Source organism: Colius striatus, chromosome 8 (assembly GCF_028858725.1).
Source record: "Colius striatus isolate bColStr4 chromosome 8, bColStr4.1.hap1, whole genome shotgun sequence".
Lineage (NCBI taxonomy): Eukaryota > Metazoa > Chordata > Aves > Coliiformes > Coliidae > Colius > Colius striatus.
This window is the reverse complement of record NC_084766.1, coordinates 11,921,996-11,942,879: the sequence shown is the minus strand read 5'-3', so window position 1 is coordinate 11,942,879 and position 20,884 is coordinate 11,921,996. Positions and strand designations below refer to the sequence as shown.

The window sequence follows — 20,884 nt, the reverse complement described above, 5'->3', positions numbered from 1 at the left end:
TTCATGGGTGTATGTAGTGTGTACACAAAACCAGAACTTTTGAGATCAGTAACTTTTTCCAGTGTCTGGATATCAAGCTTCAGTTGTCAGTTACAGTTTTGCTTTGCTGTACTGATTTCTGTTGGCTAACATATAGCATATTCATGTCTAGAAACACTTTTTGCAGTGATTGATTATATGTTAAATGTGTATTTTCTGTGTAGGTGTGTACTTAAAAGTCTTGGGTTCTCTTTGATATGCTCTCTATAATCCCAGTCATACCTGCATGCAGTTTGTAGAATAGATCTTTGACCTCACCTGAGGTCGTCTTTGAGATGAGCTCATCCTTCTCCAAGTGTGAGGCAGGAAGTGCAAAATGGGCAATGCAGTGTCCAAGTGAAGCGCTCTCAATCAAAAGTACTGATAAGTCATGCGTGAATAGGAGACAGAACCAAAAAGATTCAAATGTACTGTCTGTAGGATCACCGGTATCTGCAGTGTCAAGTTCAAAGAAGGCAAAGATGCTTATGAGGGATGTGAAATCTAAAAAAAGAAATGCAGCAGTATGTGTTGGCTTCAGAAACAAAAGGGGCTCAAGACAACATGGAGACTCCAAGGCTTTGCATAAAGAACTCACTAAAGTAGAGTAATGTTAAGAGTAACGCATCTAGCTTTGTAGTACCCCATCAATGTGTGTAGTCTTGAACATATAAATTTCCTTAGATGGGACTGAAGGAATTATTCAGAATGTGTGGATCTGCATAATAACTGCATTTTAAAGTCAGACTTTGAGTATTGCAGTGCCTCAGTCTGTTGCTTAGGGCTAATACTTGAAGATCTGAGAGGGGAAATTTTTGGTACAGGCATCTCTTGGAGCTGCTGTGAAAGAGAGTGCGTAGGAAGGAGGACAGACGAGCAACCATCACATGGCTCCAGTTCCAGGGTCTTGTTGGGTTTCCCTGGCAAGCCATTCCCTCTGTTTGTGATGGTGTTGCTTCTGTATGGAGGATTAATACAAAAATGGATTTGCACAGGAAACTAGAACAGCTAATATTCTTTTTAGATTGCATTGGAAGATGAAGCATTTTGCCAGTCTGCCATCCTTGAATAAATGTTAGTGTTCGCCCTCTTGTGCCTCTGATGATGCCAACAACATAAGTGATTGGTGTTTCTACCTGGTGGTAAAGGTCATGTTGTTCTTCCCCTTCTCTTTTACTTTGTTCCACTTTACATATATTAGAACAATCATCTTGACTATTCCTGTCAGATCCGAGACCATATCCTTTTCACACACATAAGGAGAGAGTAATTTCCTCTAATAACTGAAGCACTGTTGCATTCTCCATAATGGAGCACAGCAAATCTTCAAGTATCAGGAAGTGAATTTTGAATTTGAAATAGACATCTTGTGATCAGTGGGTTAGCAGGAATAATCTTATCCAGATGAATAGAGAGAAATTGTTCATGTCATTTGAGGGCCTGGCAGCAATGCACGATTCACTGAGTGTTGCTTGTATCTTTGTATTCTGTGGCTGGAGCTCTTCATAATAAATGGTGAAACATCAAGGAACTTGTTGGAGATCAAGGAAATAAATTACTTGATCTCAGCTGTGGTACTGATAAAACATTTTACATTTTGTATGTGGAGAATCGCTCTGATTATTTTAGCCGTTTGAAGTTCTCTTGGCACAAATGAGTGTTCCTGCAGCTCACAGATTTCCAAAGCCATCTTCAGCACGAGGACTTGCCAGGCTGTGGTGCAGCTTTATTTCTCTACTATAGCCTCAAAGACAGAAATAACAAGTTTGCTCTGAAATACAGAAATAGGTATTCTAAGAATCTAGAGATGAATGATGGTTTAAGCCATCTTTCAAGGATGTGAACTAGATTTTCTGCCTAGTTTTTCCTTGCTAAGAGGACAATGCCACCAAATATGCTTTAATTTCCCAGACGACGTCCCACTCAGTGGAAAAGACTTCTCTAGGAGAACTGAATATGATAAACAATCGTGTCTTATTTGAAATTGCTTAATTAACAAAGGCCTGCATACTTGAAAATCAGTAACAGTGTTTCTCTCAGAATGTGTTTTTTTCTTAAAATGGAACTATCTCTTGTGCATTGTCTTGGTGGGTTTTATATCCATGTTTCTGCTCAATATGTCCATATGAAGTTTTACAGATACGGAGAACAGGTCATTTTAAAATAAATCATTTAATCATGATTTAAACAATTCTTTCTGCATACCTGTTAACATTGACATTTTTAGAGGACAATGTTAGCTTGTAGCAAGACAGTGTTTATGAAAGTGTGATCCTATTAATAGCTTACCAGTCTGGCCACATGTGGGATCTGACATACCGTGTTCCCATGAAATAACTTTGAGCAGTATGTTACGCTTTTTAAGTTTTTTCTAAAAATAACAGGGATTTGTAGGCAATCAGTAAAATTAACATCAAACTACTTACTATGGTACTCTAAAATTCATCTAGGAAAATTAACGGAAATGTTACAAGTAAACATAACATATGGTTCTTTTTTTAATCTCTACTTTAGGACGACGTAGACAGTCTAAACCCAGTTCTCAGGGATAACCCGCAGTTACATGAGGAGGTAAAAGCCTGGGTAAAGGAACAAAAGGTTCAGGAGATTTTTATGCAAGGTAATTATGTGGGAAATTTTGTTATTTTTATTCTGTGTTAGCTAGTTTAAGGCCATTAGTTGTGTGGGACTCATCCCATAGCATTTGTGATATAATGGAGAATATATTTCTAACTTGGAAGTTAATTTTTTGCAAGTATTTGTAAGTAAAAGAGAACAAGACTATCAGAAGCTGTGCGTGACTTCTTCAGACTGTTCTTAACTTGCTTGATGTTTTAGTGATTACAGCAGAACCTGAATATCGTTAGTCTGAATGTAGATATTTTATAAGGTTTGTTGTGAAAATAAGTGCTCATGAATGGCAACCACACACCTTTTAGCATGTTTAAAACTGTTCTGTGCTCTGTTAGTGTTACTGTTATGTGTGGTAACTTCTCAGATACCTGTCTGTGCTTGTAGTTCTTCACAGTTATGTCACAGATGAAGAATACATCCAGATCCCCACCCCCTCACCACCTGATTGAAAAGTGCCTTTCACATCAGTTACAATTTTGTAATTCATTTCTAATGCTGGAAGGTTGCAGCAAATGCATGCATAATTTTTACGCTTCAGATATGTTATGTAAAAACTACTATGAATTAGAAGAAGTTATTTTGGCTCAATTTTGCTGGTAATAAAAATATACATGATTTGCAGTATATTCATTAACATCCTACTGAACTACCGAGCAGCTCTACAGAGGCATTCCTAGCAAATGTCTGTGGGTCTGGGTTAAAATCCCCAGGCAAACGTTGAAGCAGTTTCAGGACAAAAATGCTTAAGGAGTCATTCTGTAAATTAAGACTGGGAGGGGAGCAGTAAATAATCAGGTATTTGAAGGGTGGTGCTGAGGTTTGCTGTCTAGTTTCTTAGATAAAGCTAAGATTAGAAGACCAAAGGAATATGGTAAGTATAATATTGAAGTTGTAGTAAAAAACTTACATCTTTACTTCTGTGAACTTTCTAATTTGACTAAATGTGATTATTCTTATGGGCCACAGAGAAAGAATGCTGAAAAGAGTTGAGTGTGGAATTGTGTAGACAGTACATATGTTGACGTTAGTCATTTTAGATTTTATCTTAATGTCCTCACATATGACATGAGTTAATAGTTTGCTGATGAAATTTGCAGCCAAAACTGGGTTGAGGTGTGATGTGAAATCAAATTAGGACTGTATGAAAAAGCAACCAAAATTGAGCTTGTTTATTGTATTTAATTAGAGTAACAATGATAAGACAATTATAAAACCTCTATGTACACTGGTACAGAATAAATACTTGAGCAAAGCCCCATCAATATTGAAATAGTTATCTAAATGAAACTGCCAACTCAGCATCTACACAACTTATCTACATCTCATAGTTTCAGGAACTGTACTTTTTCTTTATGTAATTTCTCAAACAAATGTTTGTATGCTTAGAATTGCACAAATTGGGAGTATTTTAGATGAAGAGATGAATGTAATCAAAACATCCTTGCAGCCTAGCTTTCCTCATTGAAGGAAAAACTGCAGTTCAAACCCAGTCGTTCACCTGATGTGACGCAGTGTGGCCTGAGGAAGAAATGCACTTCCTGGGGCGGTGACAAGCCATCCTCTGCAAGGGCCTTGGCAGTGCTGCCACCTCAGCCCTGCGGGATGGTGGTCACCCAAGCACGGACTACTGTCGCCTTCTCTTGGGATGTAGTCTGCTCCTGGGCATGGAGACAGCATTTGGCACAAACATTTCAGTGGCTTACAGACAACCCTCTAGCAGTGCTAGCTGCTGTAATCTAGTCATGTTAGCCTTCTTTACTCCTCGCTCCCTTCTCTGGTTTTTGTCACCTTCTCCGTTATTACCATTTCCCTGTTCCCTGCAATTTATGCAACATTTTCAGTTCTACCTTGTCTAGACACATCTATTAAAGTTGTTACCATATTTTCTTACTTTATTCTCTACAGTATCTTTTTGTTCCAGCCTTTTCTTTGTTGTCTATGATGGTGAAGCCTTCACGTCATACTTTAGCATCTTCTACTTTGACTATCAACAGTTAAAACACAGTGTATCTGAAGAAAGAGGAGGGTTGGATAAAAACACTAAAATCGGGTTCCAAACGTTTGGAGAGGAAACGTGCCAGTTTGTGAAGGGGGAATTTTAGTCAAAACCGGTCCAATTATTTACAAGAAGGAGACTAAAGAAAAGAAATGGGCCCTTATGACCTGTTCTTTGGACGGCAGTTACAGCAGCGTGCTTTGCAATAGAGATCGTAGGTTTGGCAGGAAAGTAGTTTATTCCTTGTTTTTTTAAAAAACCCGAGCTCCTCCCAAACTTGGCCACGTTGGAAGCTTTTGGAGCAACTAAAACCGGTTCAAGAACATAGTAAAGTGTCTTTGATTTTTAACAATTAAAGTCTTTGAATTTTTTTTTCTGATTAGATTTATTGCCACTACAATGTCTTAAGACCATGTGTATAATAATCCTCTTGAAACACTGAGTGTACTTCAGTCCTGAAGATATTTCCTGGTAGTACTGCACTGGGTGTTTCAACAATGTGTAGCTGGGCGTGATTCAGCCAGGGACTGGAGACAAAGCCAGGCTTTTCCTGTAATGGCTGCTTGTGGCTGGGCTGGGCTGGACTGGAGCTGAGCTGTCCTGTCTGTGTCGTGTGACCACAGTTAAATCTTTCTTGTTCCTGACATCTCAGCAGTACATAAGAAAAAGCCTTCCCTGCTTTTAAAGGTAAAGTCCCTTTTAAAAATAGATAGGATAGCAGCTGGGATGAAGGGCAGACACAGATTAGAACAAGGAGTAACAGGAAAGAAATTGGCACTGGGTCAGTGCAGAGGAGTTAAAGAGAAGCTGGAAGCTGATGGAGAAGGAAGGATGGAACTTGTAAGCTGAGAAGACTGGGAAAGGACTTGGAAGCTGGCAGCCTGGAATCGTAAATGCTAAAATGAGACAAGAAGCTGGGAACAAGGGAGAGGCTGGTTCTCGTTATGCAAGAGGCTGAAAATCATTGTGCAGTTAACAGTAGGATTCAAGAGAGGTGGAGCTGGGATAGGAAAGTTAGGAATGGAGAGACAGGCAAAAGACTGAAACTGTTGGAACAAGGCGGAGCTTTGGGACAAACATTAAAAGTTCAAGACATGGAGAATGCAGTTGGGTCAGACAGCCAGAAGTGTGGGAACTGAGCTTGGAGGCTTTGCCGGGGCATATGGAGTAAGGACTGGAGAGAAGCCAAGCAGGAAACATGCCCCCACAGGAACCTCATCTGGTGTAGGACCAGGAATTTGAGACATAGGCTTATAGATCCTTCCTCTCTTTCTGCCCATACATGCTGGTGATGGCAGTGCCTGTTGCTGGTGCACTTCTGACCCTTGTCTGTGCAGCTGGAAACATGCTCTGGTAGCTCAGAAGGTTCAGCGGGTCTCAAGGTTTCAGTTGTGCAGTGACTGATGCGGATGTGGGTGAAAGAAAGAGGTGCTGTTGCATGATATTGCTCTTCCCAGGTATTTGAAAACCTAGATGATGACATGAAAAGGTACTTCAGAGGACCTTGGATAAGGTTCCAAGATTAAACCCCAGGACCCCATGGCAGTTTCTAAATTGTTATTGATTTTGCACTTCTCTTGATATCTCAAATGTTAACATTAAAATCAGTCCTTAGATCACACACTTTGCCATGCAGAGGGTATCGTGGACTGAGATGTGTCAGTACGGGTATTTTACTATTACTAGAGGAAGCTGTCACCTGCAAGGTCCCTGGCCATTTTGCTGCACATGTTTGAGCTTGGTTAGTATTCTGGGCAGGGGTTGGAAAAAAATCATCTTTAGGGAAGACAGTGGAATTCTGGTGTTGCCTGTGTGGTTGAGCAAATAAGCACTCTTAAATTGTTTGTTAGGCTTTTTGTAGGTTGTCACTGACTGGTTTTGCTTCTGTTTCTGTATGTCTGACCCAGGGTTTGGTTGCGGAAGTAGTGAAACCCACACAGTTGGAGCTGAACTCGGTGGCAGACTTGCTTAGTCATACAAAATGCTACATAAACGCAAAGTGTGAGGGTCCTAGTGATCAAGTGAGAGGCTGAATGTGGATAAAATTCTTGAATCTCAGTTTCTGGGTCTTGAAACCAACTATAAAATAAGTACTGTGTCATACGATCTCCTCATCATCATGGGGTGAATTAAACTGATCTTTGCAAAGGAACCTACCTTTAATTTGTCTGAAAATGAGAGCTAAAGTCTTTACAGTGTGTGTGGTTTTGAGTGTTCTGCATGGCTGTAGCAGGGACAGGATCACTCAGCTGCCTTTCCAGCTGCTGTAATGGAGAGAAACTGTGGTCACTTATGGGAAAGACTTGACAGATGCAGAGCCTAACCACCAAGATGTAAATCTTTTTGCCAGCAAAGCAGCTGGGCATGTGACTAGCCTGTTAAGTAGCTTCTGTATAACCTGCTGCTGCCACTTTCTAGCCTTTGAGACTAGTTTTCTGTGGTTGCTGTGTGCAGCCAAGAATTTTCCCATCATTTATCATCATGGTTGCAGAAAGAGTTAGATAAGAGAACTGTACATTGAAAAACGTTAGCAGAATTGACCTTAAAGCATGCTTAAACGTACTATCTGCATTACAAAATGTCTTCCTGAATAAAAGCAAACCCCACAGACAGTGCAGTGCCGGAATTGCCTGTAGTTTGCAGTCCACGCCGTGCACTGCGTGTTTGCTGTGAGACTTGAAGAGCCCAAGAACAGGCGTGTGCCCGTGTTCCGGCTGTGTTCTGAGCGGCCTCTCTGTGTCTGTTTCCCCTGCCAAGGTCCCTACTCGCTCAACGGCTACCGGGTGCGAGTGTACCGGCAGGACTCCGCCACCCAGTGGTTCACTGGGATCATCACCCACCATGATCTCTTCACCCGCACTATGGTGGTGATGAACGACCAGGTGAGTGGGGGGGTCTGCTGCGCCCACAACCAGCCTCCCCTCAACTTACGGCTGCAGAGCTGGGAAAAATACACTGAGTCGTTCAGGTCAGGCAGGACCAGTCTGTTACTGCACTGAAACTACAGTTAAAGCCGTCCTGAAGCTGAGTGTTTGTGCAATGATGTGGTTAATACCAGTCCTACGGTTTTGCTTTTCTTCTGCTGTCGTTATTTGACTAGCAAAGTCTTTGAAGTGAAGGGATCTGGTTTTAAGAACTGGTCTTCCCTGTCGGCTCCGTTGAGAATTTCTTTTCTCAACACTGAAATCTTTTAGCACTGCAGTGGTGATTACTTCTCCCAAGCAATTGAAATACCCACTTTCTGCAATTCACTGAATTAAGCATTTACTGCAGCCCTAATTTACGTTTATGGTGGTGGACTTCAGTGATATATCTGAAGTTGATGTTAGAAAAAGAGTTAATGCTGGTATTTTTAGTGGCAGCAATGAATTTTATTTCAGGAGACCAGAGTAATGACTCAAATGTTAATGTAGTAAATGACCCATCTGCCTTGAAAAGACTGACAATGTCATATGTGACAATAAAAATTTAGGACTAGTCTAATGCTCAAATACCTTCCCTTAATTTGCTTTAATTCATTTTCCCAAATATTTCTTTTACGCCTTCACTGTGACACATTCATTCAAGCTCTGGTTAGCGTTTCCTTCTTTTTGAAATGTCTGTCACCAGGAAGAACTTAGAATTCTTCTCTTTAGTCATTTTGCTTCCTTTCAGTAGTTTTCTGTTGGAAACAATGTTGTCGTGTGCTTCTGCAGTATATTTTATAGTATATTATATAAATTTTAGAGAATGCTTGTTGCTGCTTCATGCAATTGCAGTTACTCTGTAAAGAACCGGTGTTTCTTAATTTCAAATTTGCAGGTGAGTGAAGGGAGGGAAGGAAGTGGTGGTAGAGTACTTTCTTTTAAATAAACAGTTATTTTTACAGTGATATGTAAATTCAGGTTTGCTCTGGTTTTACTCTGTTCCCAGCTTTGTTGAGAGTCAGATGTCAGCTCTGCCTGTCGGGTTAAGTAGGCTTTTGTCTGATGATTAGTCTTTAGCACACAGAGTAGACTGCTGAGCACTGATTTAGAAAATACAGATTGGGCAGTGTCTGATCTACTGATTATTATTTTCTTCTTTTTTTTTTTTAATAAACCAGGTATTAGAACCTCAGAATGTTGATCCTTCTATGGTTCAGATGACCTTTCTAGATGATGTTGTTCACTCTTTGTTGAAAGGTGAAAATATTGGTATCACTTCACGCCGACGGTCTCGTTCCAACCAGAACAGCAACACAGTACACGTAGATACATTTATCTTTTTACTTAAGTATTTTCATAAATTGTGAATATTAAAAATACGTGTTTAAAGTCACTAATTAAAATTGCATCTAAATCCATTAATCACACCGTTGTTTTTAGGGTCATTACACTCGTGCGCAAGCAAATAGTCCCAGGCCAGCAATGAATTCTCAAACTGCAGCACCAAAACAGAATTCTCACCAGCACCAGCAGCAGAGGAATACTCGGCCAAATAAGAGGAAAGGCTCTGATAGCAGTGTGCCTGATGAAGAGAAGATGAAAGAAGAAAGATATGATTATATAGGTCGAGGAGGTAAAAGCAGTTGTTTGGAAAGGGAGGGAGAACTTCTGAAAACTTTATTAGACTCCAAATGTGATAGACATATTTTTATCTTTTACAGAAAACCCCAAAACCAAGAATAAACACTTCCTCAGTAAAAGAAGAAAACCTGAAGAGGACGAAAAGAAATTAAACATGAAGAGAGTGCGGACAGACAATATCTCAGATTACTCTGAGAGCAGCGACTCGGAGATTTCAAATAAAAGATTGACAGACTCATCCTCAGAGCAAAATTCGGAAAATGAGTTAAAAAGCAAGAACACATCAAAGATAAATGGAGAAGAAGGAAAATCTCAAACTACTGAGGGAGCAGAACAGACACTAACAGATAGGCAGTCTCCATGGGATGAGGTACAGGAGGATAAAAAACATGAAGAGACAGAGAGGCTGAAGTCATCCGTCTTAGATCAGCAGGAGAAATGTTCACTCCATGGAGCAGAGCAGCCAGCACTTTATGAGCAGAATGCCAAGGATCCACATGTTCAAGAGTGCAACGCAGAAAAGCATCATACTGCGGAATTAAAAAATGAGCAGTTTGTCCCCAGACCTCCTACTCCAAAATGTGTTGTTGACATTACTAATGAAAACAACTCTGAAAAGGAGAGCCAGGATAATGCTGCAAGTACCTTTGGTTTGCAAATGGTTCAGAAAATAGAATCTCACAGCAGCGATTTAAAGCAGCAGTTTGCAAATGCAAATTTCCTCGAAGCAAGAAAACAGGAAGCTGATCAAAGTTGGGTTAGCTGTGTTGTTAACAAAAAGGATTTGATACAACCTGGGGTTGTAAAAACGTTACCAGTAAATGAACATTTAAATCCCGAAAAAGAAAAAGGGCAGTATGGCTCGTTTATGTCTTCATTAAACGTAGCTTCACTTGCAGAAGAGGGTAAACTGAATAAACAAAGTCCAGTCCCCGATTCTGTGAAGTCAAAACCTAGTGCTTCAGTTGATCATCCTAAAACAAAGTCACCTGATGTTAAGCCTAAATTCACCCAATCTTCTGATACTGTGAAGTCTAAGGTTAGTTCCCAGAACAGCCATGCTACTGGATTAACAAGGTCAGCCAATAAAAGTGATCATGATTTGCCTAGGTCTAGTTTTCATCCAGTTCCAGCTAGAGTTAGTGCTCTAGAAGCTACTAAAAGTCCTCTTATCATTGACAAGAATGAACATTTCACGGTGTACAGGGACCCCACTCTGATTGGACAAGAAACAGGAACTAATCACATTTCACCTTATTTGCATCAGCATAATTATCCTCTGCATTCCTCATCCCACCGAACCTGTTTAAATCCAAACGCTCATCATCCTGCATTAACTGGTTCATCCCATCTGCTATCTGGGTCTTCAGCTCAGGCTCCCTTGTCCGCCATTAACACCCACCCCCTTAGTACCGCACCTCACCATTCTGTTCATCACCCTCATCTACTTCCTGCAGTGTTACCCGGAGTGCCTGCTGCCTCCTTGCTGGGTGGCCATCCGCGACTAGAGACTGCTCATGCTAGCAGCTTAAGCCATTTGGCATTAGCACACCAGCAGCAGCAACAGATGTTACAACACCAGTCTCCACATCTTCTTGGACAAGCTCATCCTTCTGCTTCCTATAATCAGCTAGGGCTTTATCCAATTATTTGGCAGTATCCAAACGGAACACATGCTTACTCAGGACTCGGTCTGCCCTCCTCCAAATGGGTCCACCCAGAAGCTCCTGTTAACGCGGAGGCTTCCATGAGACGGGTAAGTCGAGCTCATTTCTTTATAACGTATTTAGCTGAGGCCGATGTCTCCCAAAAGTGGCTTTCTAGGTGCAGATTCCGTAGTTTGTGTGTGACGATAGTGTTTTTTCTGATTAGGCAGAGAAATGGGAATGGAAATCCAGTAGTAACCTCTGTCTCAACTGGGAATGGAAATCCAGTAGTAACCTCTGTCTCAACTGGGAATGGAAATCCAGTAGTAACCTCTGTCTCACGGTGGACGTGAATAGGGAGTTCTTCCAGACTTTGATTTCCCAAGTATATGAAAGACCTGTGAAGTGTTTGGCTTTGATTTATGATCAAGTGAGGTCAGCCAGCTGGTTTGGGACCTCAAGTCCACAGGGTAAATATTTGCTACCTTAAACTATGAAGACTTATTGTGTAAGTTCAGTGCTGAGAGAGATGGGAGAACTGTCTTCATGGTGAAGTTCTGCACACACTCCCTAAAGAATGGCGAAAGGCTGAGATGGAAGGAGTGCTAAATCCAGTAGGAAGTTCTGAGGAGAAATTTGTCAGTTTATTTTTGCACTGTGCACCCATTTCTCTTGTCTTTACACCTGTCTGCATACTCTTCCTTGGCATATCTTTTTTCCCCCCTCCTGTTTCTGTTACCACACATCCCTGCCTTCCCATCTGCTTTCTACTCCTCTATTCCAATCCGGGTGATTCCTCTGTATGCTGAGTATAACCACTGAAGTGTCGGAAGAAACGGTTTGTGTTTTTCAGCCTGGAACCCAGCGCGGCCGCAGTGTTTGGTAGGCAGACGTGGCAATTACATGAAAAGTTTTCTCAGCTCCTACAGGCTTGGGATATGACATGCTTGTTCTAAGCACCTTAGGAAAACAGTGGAAGATGAAGCATGTGTAGCACAGAGAAACTTTGGAGGGTTTTACTGCCAGCTTCAATCAAACCTCCACTGAGCATGTGCATACTGCTTTTTGGAAGCTTACAAGTTGGCCTAATTTGGGCAGATTCTCACAGGGACCACAAAAGGCATGTCGTTGACAGTGGTCCTTCTGCCAGATTGTAAGCCTTTGCGTCAAACTTTGGAGTTCCCGAATGGTTAGAGAGATTTTTCTTCTTTATCATCTTCCCCAGCCTCATTCTTGAGAAAAGCCCAAACCATTGTGGCTAAGTCTTTCCCATACAGTCAGTTTGAGTTGGCCTTGTAATGTGTAGTCAGTTTGATATAAAATGTGATAGAGCCAAACACAGCAGAAAAGCATAAGAGAAAACTATAGGTGGATTTATCTTTTCTTGTTGCTTCTTGCTCCACCCCATACTGAAGTCCATTTTAAAGAACTTAGGATAGACTGTTTTTACTTTGGCTGCCTCAAGTATGCAGCCCTGCATACTGAGGCACGTAGCTTTTTAATTATGTTGATATGTGGCAATTGTCTTGTGGTGACTTGTCTTCTGGCTCTCATTCTGGAGGCCTTTTTAAAATACGTCTTAGAAACCCAGAATGGGTGTTCCCAGAGTTGGTTTGCATGGATGCTGTGATTGCAGGATAGGATGTGTCTCAGCTGTAAGAGCGGCAGCAGCCGCTGAGGGCTGAGCCCCAGCTGTGTGCTGAGGGAAGGTTGCCCCAAGCCCACCTTTTCATACTGTGCTGTGATGGCACCCACCATCTGGGTGGGTCGTAGATGGCTGCAGGTGGAGTCACAAAGCCGTTTGGGTGGTGCTTGGTGCTCAAGCAGATGTTACCTAGCTTTTCTAGGGAGAAGGTGACAGACCTTCTTTGCATAATACTTTAATACAGCTTACAGGCTATTTGTGGGAACTCCCCACAGCGTGGGAACTCCTGGCCTAGGAAACGTGTGCACTAAAACTGTTAGCACAAACCTGAGCAGGGGCTTTAAATATTCAAACGTACAGAAATCAAAACTTCAGATTGGTAGCACCTGCAAATATATGCTGTGCTAAGTGCCTGTGTTGGGAGAGCTCTTGGTTCTCCTGCTGCTGCAGCATTTTTCAACTGGGAGCTGCCAAACTGGGGAGGAGGAAAGGAGGGGATGTAGTTCTGGGCAGTGCTGGGATTTGGGAGTGGAGCAGGACCGAGAGGCTTTGGGATGTATGTGAGAGCTCTTGCTCATTCCTGTCCCGATCCCTTCTTGGCTTATGCCTAGTATTTGATCACCAGTTCAACAGGGTGCCCTGCTTTCCCAGTCCTCTGCACACCTTTCTTGTAAGCAGGTCTCAGAGGAGAGGGCGAAAGGGGAGAGAGACAGAGCTGCTCTTGGCGTTTTCTGCAGGGTTGTTACACAAGTTTCGGAGAAGATGCAAAAATGGAAACCTACTGAAGTAGTCAACTAAAAACCAGTTTCATGAACTACATCTATCACAGTCTGTGTCAATGAGGAGATTGATGTTGCCCACCTTCTGAGTAGTTAGGTACACAGTACAAAGTTGTGCATCCTGTGTGTTTGCCATGCTGCGGGGTATGGCAGGTATGTACGTTTGTGGTTCTAATAGTGTGCTGCTGCTGAAAATCTGCCAAATAAACATACCTGGGAAAATAAAGCAGATTATTTAGCATTATGATACTTAATCATTTCGTTGGGGCAAGGAGAGGAACCGTCCAGGAAAAAGATGCTTCTCTCTGTTATATTGAGATTTGTTACAAAGCTGGAGATGAAATTGTTTCCCAGAAATACTAAATTATTTGTCTTTTGAAATAAATACTTCTTGCAATTCATTGCAGAGCTAATGATCTGGTTACTAGTGACTGAAGTGCTGTCAGGCTATCATGGGTTTGCTAATTTTGATGAGCTCAAGATGCTGTTCTAGAATTAACTATTCATGCTGAGTACTTGAAAACTAAACAGTTCTAGGAATGCTTCTGAAAAGTTTAAACTATTCTGTATGCTGCACATACAAGGGAAGTACACTCAGATCTTCCAAATGATGAACAAGTGACTTAAAATGTTAACTTTTATATACTGGGTGTGAGGTGATGCTGAAATCCAGTACTTGACTCTGATCATTGGTAGAACTTGATACAGTACCTCTCGTGGTCCCAGGATTATTTTGCAATCTGATTTACTTTTGTTTGTTTTGATTGGTGTTAACAGAATAGTCCCAGCCCGTGGTTACACCAGCCCACCCCGGTGACCTCAGCTGACAGCCTTGGTTTACTGAGTCACATTCCCGTGCGACCGTCCAGTGCAGATCCCCTTCGGCCTCTCAAACTGACAACGCATTCCAGTCCACCATTGTCCAAAAGCATCGTAGAGCATCACAAAGAGTAAGTTTGCTGTTTAACTCTGAGAGGGCAGAGCAGCTGACTCCTAGCTTCCTTGTAGTTTATTGGTAAATGTGAGTGCCTGTGATATAGAGCACAGCTTGTCAGTATGCTGCAAAACAGACTCTGCACTGTTGACTTGGAATGGCACTTGAGTTCCTGAGTCATTTGAAGGCTTTTGAAAACTGCACCAAATATAAAGAGAAGTTTATTTTCTGTTAATAGATAACTTTGTTTGGAGCACAGGAAGAGAGGTCTTCCAGTTAGCACGTTTTGCCACGTTCAGACTAACCTGTGTCTGCGTAACCTTTTTCAAACAGAGAGCCGGAGCGGAAAACGTTTATTGAGCCTTTACGGTCGGTTACAACTGCACCAGTAAAGACGGAGCTGGAGCAAAGTAGAACGCAGGCAGCGAAGGAGAGCCATATGCACAGACACTTTGCAGATCCAGTATTGAACCAGCTGCCAAGGCCACCGCAGGAGACTGGGGAGCGGCTGAGCAAATACAAGGAAGAGCACAGACGGATACTCCAAGAAAGTATTGAAGTTGCTCCTTTTACAGCTAAAATAAAGGCACTAGAGGGAGAGAGAGAGAACTATTCTAGGGTAACGTCCTTATCTTCAAGTCCCAAAAGCCATTCAGTAAAATACGAGAAAGACGCTGAACGCTCTGTGTCAGAACTGTATAAAATGAAGCATTCAGTTCCACAGAGCTTGCCGCAGAGTAACTATTTCACCACCTTATCTAACAGTGTAGTAAATGAACCACCAAGATCTTACCCGTCAAAGGAAGTTTCAAGTGCTTATGTTGATAAGCAAACTAATTGTCCTTCAACAGCAGCTAGTTCCCAGTCTCTCCCCTCTTACATTTCTTCTCTTTCAAAACCTCCACCTCTAATTAAGCACCAACCAGAGAGCGAAGGCTCTGCAAGCAAGGTTCCTGATCAGCTTTCACAGTCAGTGCAGTCTCACTCTGTAAATTCTTTTAGAAGTGACAACAGGAGTCCTACTCAGTTGTCAATCTCATCTTCAAATACACTCCGGAGTATGCCTGCCTTGCATAGAGCCCCCGTGTTTCACCCACCTGTGCACCAGAACCTGGAGAAGAAGGAAAGCAGCTATAGCAGCCTTTCACCTCCGACTCTAACCCCCGTTCAACCCGTTAACGCTGGTGGTGGCAAAATACAGGAGTTGCAGAAACCACCAACTTTAGTACCTGAGCCTAAGGAAGCTCAGACTGTTTACAAGGGCACTTCTGAACAGAACTTATCAGAAATATGGAAGTCCAATAGTGCCCCAAATAACGAAAAAGTGGATTGGCATGTTGAAAGAATGAGTGGAAAGTCACAGTCCGCTACAGCATCTGTTATTGTGCGTCCTCCTTCTAGCACGAAATACGATAGCGTACCGGTAATGCAGTCTGCTTCCAAGGATCGAGTTAGTGAGAGGTCTTCAGCTGTGGCAAATCAAGCAGATTGCCTGAAAACAGCGGAAACCAGAGAGACTGGAAGAGTCATTCTGCCAAATATGAACTCAGACAGTGCTCGCACACAGTATGAAAAGAAATTTCCAGCTGTCTCACAAAGCAGCATTCCTCGTGCTGTCACCCCTACCACAACTGTGACCTGCAGTACCAAAACGGATGTCACCGCATCAGCAGCAACAACTACCAGCGTGTCGAGCTGGGCTAGTTCAGAGGTGACATACTCCTTGTCGAGCACGGTGCTGGCCTGCGCGCCGCTGGAGCCTGCTGCCTCCAGAGCAGCGGGTCAGGGTCAGACGGCGGCAGCAGCAGCGCAGCCCCAGGAGGGCAAGGCCAGCGCCGCGGCTCCGCTTGCACCCACCGCCAGTGGCAGGACGGGCAGCACCGTGCAGCCCGCCTCCTCCGCCTTCTCCACCTCCACGGACTTTGTCCATTTGAAAAAGCACAAGGCAGCGTTGGCTGCAGCTCAGTTTAAAAGTAGTAACACGAGTGAGGCTGAGTCCAACTCTGTGAAAAATCAGACATTTTCAACCTCTCTCCCCCTAGACAGCGCAATCGCCTGTAATACAACAAACAAAGCGAACTCTGTAGGCAGTGGGCAGACTTCCCAGACGAGTCAGCCAAACTACCACACTAAACTGAAAAAGGCTTGGCTAACAAGGCATTCAGAGGAAGATAAAAACACTAATAAAAAAGAGAATTCAGGGAACAGTGTTGCAGAAATTATTAAGCCATGTACTGTCAATTTAATAGCATCTACGTCAAATGATTTGCAAAATAACATTGATAGTAAAATGTTGGCAGAGAAGTTTGTGAAGGAAGATAAGCACCCTCGGAGAAAAGCAAAACGAACTTACGAGTCTGGCTCTGAAAGCGGAGACTCGGATGAAAGCGAGAGCAAGTCAGAGCAAAGGACTAAACGGCAGCCCAAGCCAACTTATAAAAAGAAACAAAATGATTTGCAGAAAAAAAAGGGTGATACAGAGGAAGAAGTGAAACCGAATGGTGTTCTTAGCAGGAGCGCCAAAGAAAAGAGCAAGCTGAAGTTACAGAGCAGCAGTAACAGCAGTGAGTATTCTAATATGATTTGGAAGAGACAGACTAATGTGAAGTCTTAACAGTGTTCGTGCCGGAGAGTTTATCATGCATGATAGCTGGGAAAAAAAAAAGAGTTGGAAAGCTTGCTTGTGTAATTGAGTAGGTCCAGATTTATCTGTCTTGAGGCCATTTGGAATATTCTGGTTTAAGAAACTCAGCATTTTATATATCTGCCTTAACAAACTGGTTCTTGGCCTAAAAATAAGCAGTAAACCAACTGGTTTATGCTGTCTGTCAGAATTGAACAGACTGGTGCATGTAGTTGTGCCACTTGTATTGAGATTTATTTTAAAGGTGTAATGCGTTTATTTTTAGAGCACTACTGGAGGGAGAGATTCTCTGTTGTTGAACTTGAATTCATCCTTTGATCAGAAAGCCAGAGGCAGTTCCTTGAGAGCCTTATGCCACTCTCTTCTGATTTAGTTAATTTAATGAAAGGTTTGAGGGAGAACCGTTTCAGACTCCAAACTAACATTTGTATTACATGGTGTTAACATCCCTCTTTAAGGAATAAAGAAATTTAGGGAAATACAGATTTCAATTTCAATGTAATACTGTAGCACGTAGCAGATTGTAACTAGATTTGTATGAAAGGAGAAACTGGTCTGTCAACAAGAGGGATTTTATTTTTTTATCCCAATTTATTCTTCTCTGAGGACTATTCCTTTGTCTTTGTTATGGTTGAGTATGAGAAAGTCTACATTACTTTTTGCAGGAATTTTTACATACAGGTAGTAAGAAAATGAGTACTGCTCCTTGTAATTACATTCTCTGACTTTTCACTACCTAGTGTATGAAGTTACTCTTTGGTCTCTGAGAGTACTTGACTCCCAGGTTGTACTGGTATTCTGGCCTGAGTCCAGTGATAGTGGTATTACTCTCTTTTTTTTTTTTTCCCCAACTAAAGTGAAGATCAAGGAGAACATGCTTATAAAAACTTTCTCAGTTTTACTTCTTAAAGTAAACTGTAAATATTTACATGTAATATGTTAGATCTTTATGACCTCTGTATTGTTGCAAAAGACCGCTTATGGATTTGTTGCAGAAGGACTGTTTACCTAAGTTCAGGGAAGGCAGTGAGTTCTTGTTTGGTTCGCAATACCAGAGGATAAAAATGATAGAATACGTTACGGAAATGTTTCATGGAAATTAAGTCAGGAAGTGGGTAGACTTGGTATCACATTCTGGTGTGAGTGTCACGTTTACAGGTTGGGCCTGTTGTAGCAGCTTCTTGTTCTTACCATCCTCTCAGGGAAATTTTAGTAGACCTCGGGTTTCTCTGTTTATTTCTCCTACTTAGCCTGTTAAATAGAGTATTTCTAAGATACTCTTGTCAGTTTGTCTTGGGGGAGTTTTGTTACAACTTCTGTTACAACTTTTACAAAAAAGACTTTTGACAAAGATTTATACAAAAAAACGTGGTCAACCTTGAAGAGCTTCCAGAAATGAACAGGTCCTCATGGGATGACTGCTTGGGCTCCCCGTATGTGGCTGAAGATAACTGCTTCAGGCTCTGGGGCTTGGTGATAGTTTTGCAACGTGGGTGGTATCTGAATACTGCCAGGGTTGAAAACTGCTTTGTCCTGATGCTGCTTTGGAAAGCCCCAAGAGCCCGTGTGCTAGCCAGAGTGCTCAGAGCTCCAGGCTGCAAGACTCTCTCCTGCCAAGCAAGGCATTTTACAGTCCTGCAAGCATTGGGGGTCTTCCAAGTGCCTGCCCACAGAGCTTGAAGTCTTAACAGCTCCCAGATGGCACCTAGAATCACTGGTTCCAAGGCAGAAAACATTGTTTTGGACGAGCAGATCTGTACTTTGGCCTTTTCCACTCTCAAGTTGTAATCTAGTTACCATCATGCTCCTGGGATGTATTGGTAGTGTGTTTTGTAGGCCATGAACCAAGGCACAGACACGCTGTCCCTTGCCAAGTTTGCACGGGTCACCTCTGGCAAAGAACAGATCTGAACCCAGGTACCAAGTCCAAAGTTAACACCCTGACCTCTCTGTTGTCCTACATCAGACCCCTGTTTACAGGATATGCACTTTCAACAGTAGTATCAGATGAAATGACAGAAACTTTTTATCTATCTGCAGATAAAACTGGTGCCACTTCTAAATCATTAAAGCAAAAGCCTGGTTAAATAACAACAGGGTTCAGTTTCAAAATGTGTATGTGGAAATTGCACATCTTAATAGATCTGCTCCTCGTGTTACTCGGTGTCAGATCTGCTGACTTCCTATCAAAAATAGAATTGTACTGCTTAGCCTTGCAAAGCCAACAGACTCGACAGAGTAAATGGATTCTGTTCTTCCTTACACCGGATGTTTTACATTAATGTCAGATGAGTTACATGTGACTACAACTGCTCTTCTGTAATCATATCTGTAACTCTCAGCAAAAATTAATTTTGAAGAAGTAGGTTGGTTTTGGTTTTTTAAGCTTTGCTTTCATTCATTAAGTTGTTGCCTTTTTGCATACATCCTCGCATGAAGAAGAATTCAGACTTTTTCTTTCTCGGGGTATTGCGTTTCTTTGCTTGTTTTTTAAGAATGAGATTCTGACTATGTGTTTAGTGGAGTATTTGGTGAACGATACACCTAATACAAGAGCAAATACAGTGTCCTGGGTATTTCTAGCAGCTCAGCGGGTAGTTAGTAGCTCAGCTTTTTAAACTTTGGTGCTGGCTGGTGAACAAATGGAAATGAAATAGTGAAATATGTTTGGCAGGTAGCAAATGTACTCACATAAACACCGACGAGACTGGGTTCCGTGAATAAGGGCTGTCACTACCTCATCTGAAATTCTCCTTCCTTCCGCAGCTGGTATACCTCGCTCAGTGTTAAAAGATTGGCGCAAAGTCAAGAAGCTGAAGCAAACAGGAGAGTCCTTTTTGCAGGATGATTCTTGCTCTGAAATAGGACCAAATTTACAAAAGTGCAGAGAATGTAGGTTAATAAGAAGTAAAAAAGGAGAAGAACCAACTCACTCACCAGTATTTTGTAGATTTTACTACTTTCGGCGGTAAGTAAAGCTATTTTCCTGATAATGGGGTGGCTTAGCTTTTAAAAATAATAAGGACAAAAGACTTGAAAGGTTGTCTCATTTTTTTTCTGTCTCAGTCAGTCTGCCTGATAAAAGGCACCATCTAATTTAACAGTATTTACATGTGTAGTTCTTATTTCTGTTGTGGATTGACTTCATTCCTGTTTAAAGCTTTATAGCAAAGACATCAGAACAGTTGCCCAGTCTACCTTAGGCAAGCAGAAAATACAGCACATCACTATTACACAGGTGTCTGACATTTGAAGTGGGATTTTCAAAAGGCAAGCTTCAGTTATTCTAGACAAGTCGTACAACCACCGAATTGCACTTATTCGTAATTGTTCTTGTGCCAGTGTATGGTGGGAATGCTCCTAAAAGTTTTCTGGGAGCTTTCTGAGGACAGGAATTGTGACCTCCTTTTTCACAATTAATGGCTAAATCAAGGAGAACTCAAAAGTTGGGAAGAAGATTTCCCAGGATGCAGCGTAGTGTATGTGGAGCAGGCTGCAGACCTACTGAGACAGAACAAAAGGATTTCAGTTTGCACGTGGGCTGCATTGTCAGTGTATATCCAACTCGTTTTGGACAGGAAATCGTCCCCTAGGTTGGGTTTAGGTTTTTTACAATGAAGCTTGAGTTACAAGGAGTAATTTCAAGGTTAGACTCTAAATACCTTCTGCATAAGAGTATTTGCTTCCTAATGTGACAATGTCAAAGTTTTAGGCATTTTTTTCTTCTGTTAAAGGAGAGAACATCAGTGATAAAAGTTTTGCCACTGTTTTAAAACACAGTTATGGAATTTTAAAATTGGAGTGTTTTGAATATATCATGGTAAATTTTGCAGCAGTTTAATTGTTTTCCGTGTGTTTTAGATAGTAGAGCTTGAACTGTAAATGAAGTTTGAATGACTGTTGGAGGTCATAACTGGAAAGTCACCATTTTTTCTTGTTTATTGAATACGTATCTAAATATAATTTTTGGTACTTAGTTCTGAATTCACAACTATTTTATGGGCGTTGCTGTAAAAATCCTGAACTATGTTATGATCATCT

General features: G+C 41.8%; 1 protein-coding gene across 7 annotated transcripts in view; it reads left to right on the top strand.

Annotated features, from left to right (window-relative positions):
- JMJD1C (jumonji domain containing 1C) overlaps positions 1 to 20,884 on the top strand; it is a 169,208-nt gene that overhangs the window by 127,932 nt on the left and 20,392 nt on the right. For 4 of the 7 annotated variants that reach the window (XM_062000966.1, XM_062000970.1, XM_062000969.1 and 1 more), the window contains 8 exons: positions 2,533 to 2,638; positions 7,406 to 7,530; positions 8,733 to 8,876; positions 8,995 to 9,187; positions 9,276 to 10,951; positions 14,043 to 14,215; positions 14,533 to 16,763; positions 19,610 to 19,811. In XM_062000966.1, coding sequence (XP_061856950.1) covers positions 2,533 to 2,638; positions 7,406 to 7,530; positions 8,733 to 8,876; positions 8,995 to 9,187; positions 9,276 to 10,951; positions 14,043 to 14,215; positions 14,533 to 16,763; positions 19,610 to 19,811 — 4,850 coding nt within the window. Of the gene's footprint in view, positions 1 to 2,532; positions 2,639 to 7,405; positions 7,531 to 8,732; positions 8,877 to 8,994; positions 9,188 to 9,275; positions 10,952 to 14,042; positions 14,216 to 14,532; positions 16,764 to 19,609; positions 19,812 to 20,884 lie in introns of those variants that run through there. The other 3 variants (XM_062000967.1, XM_062000968.1, XM_062000971.1) reach the window with 3 other exon arrangements.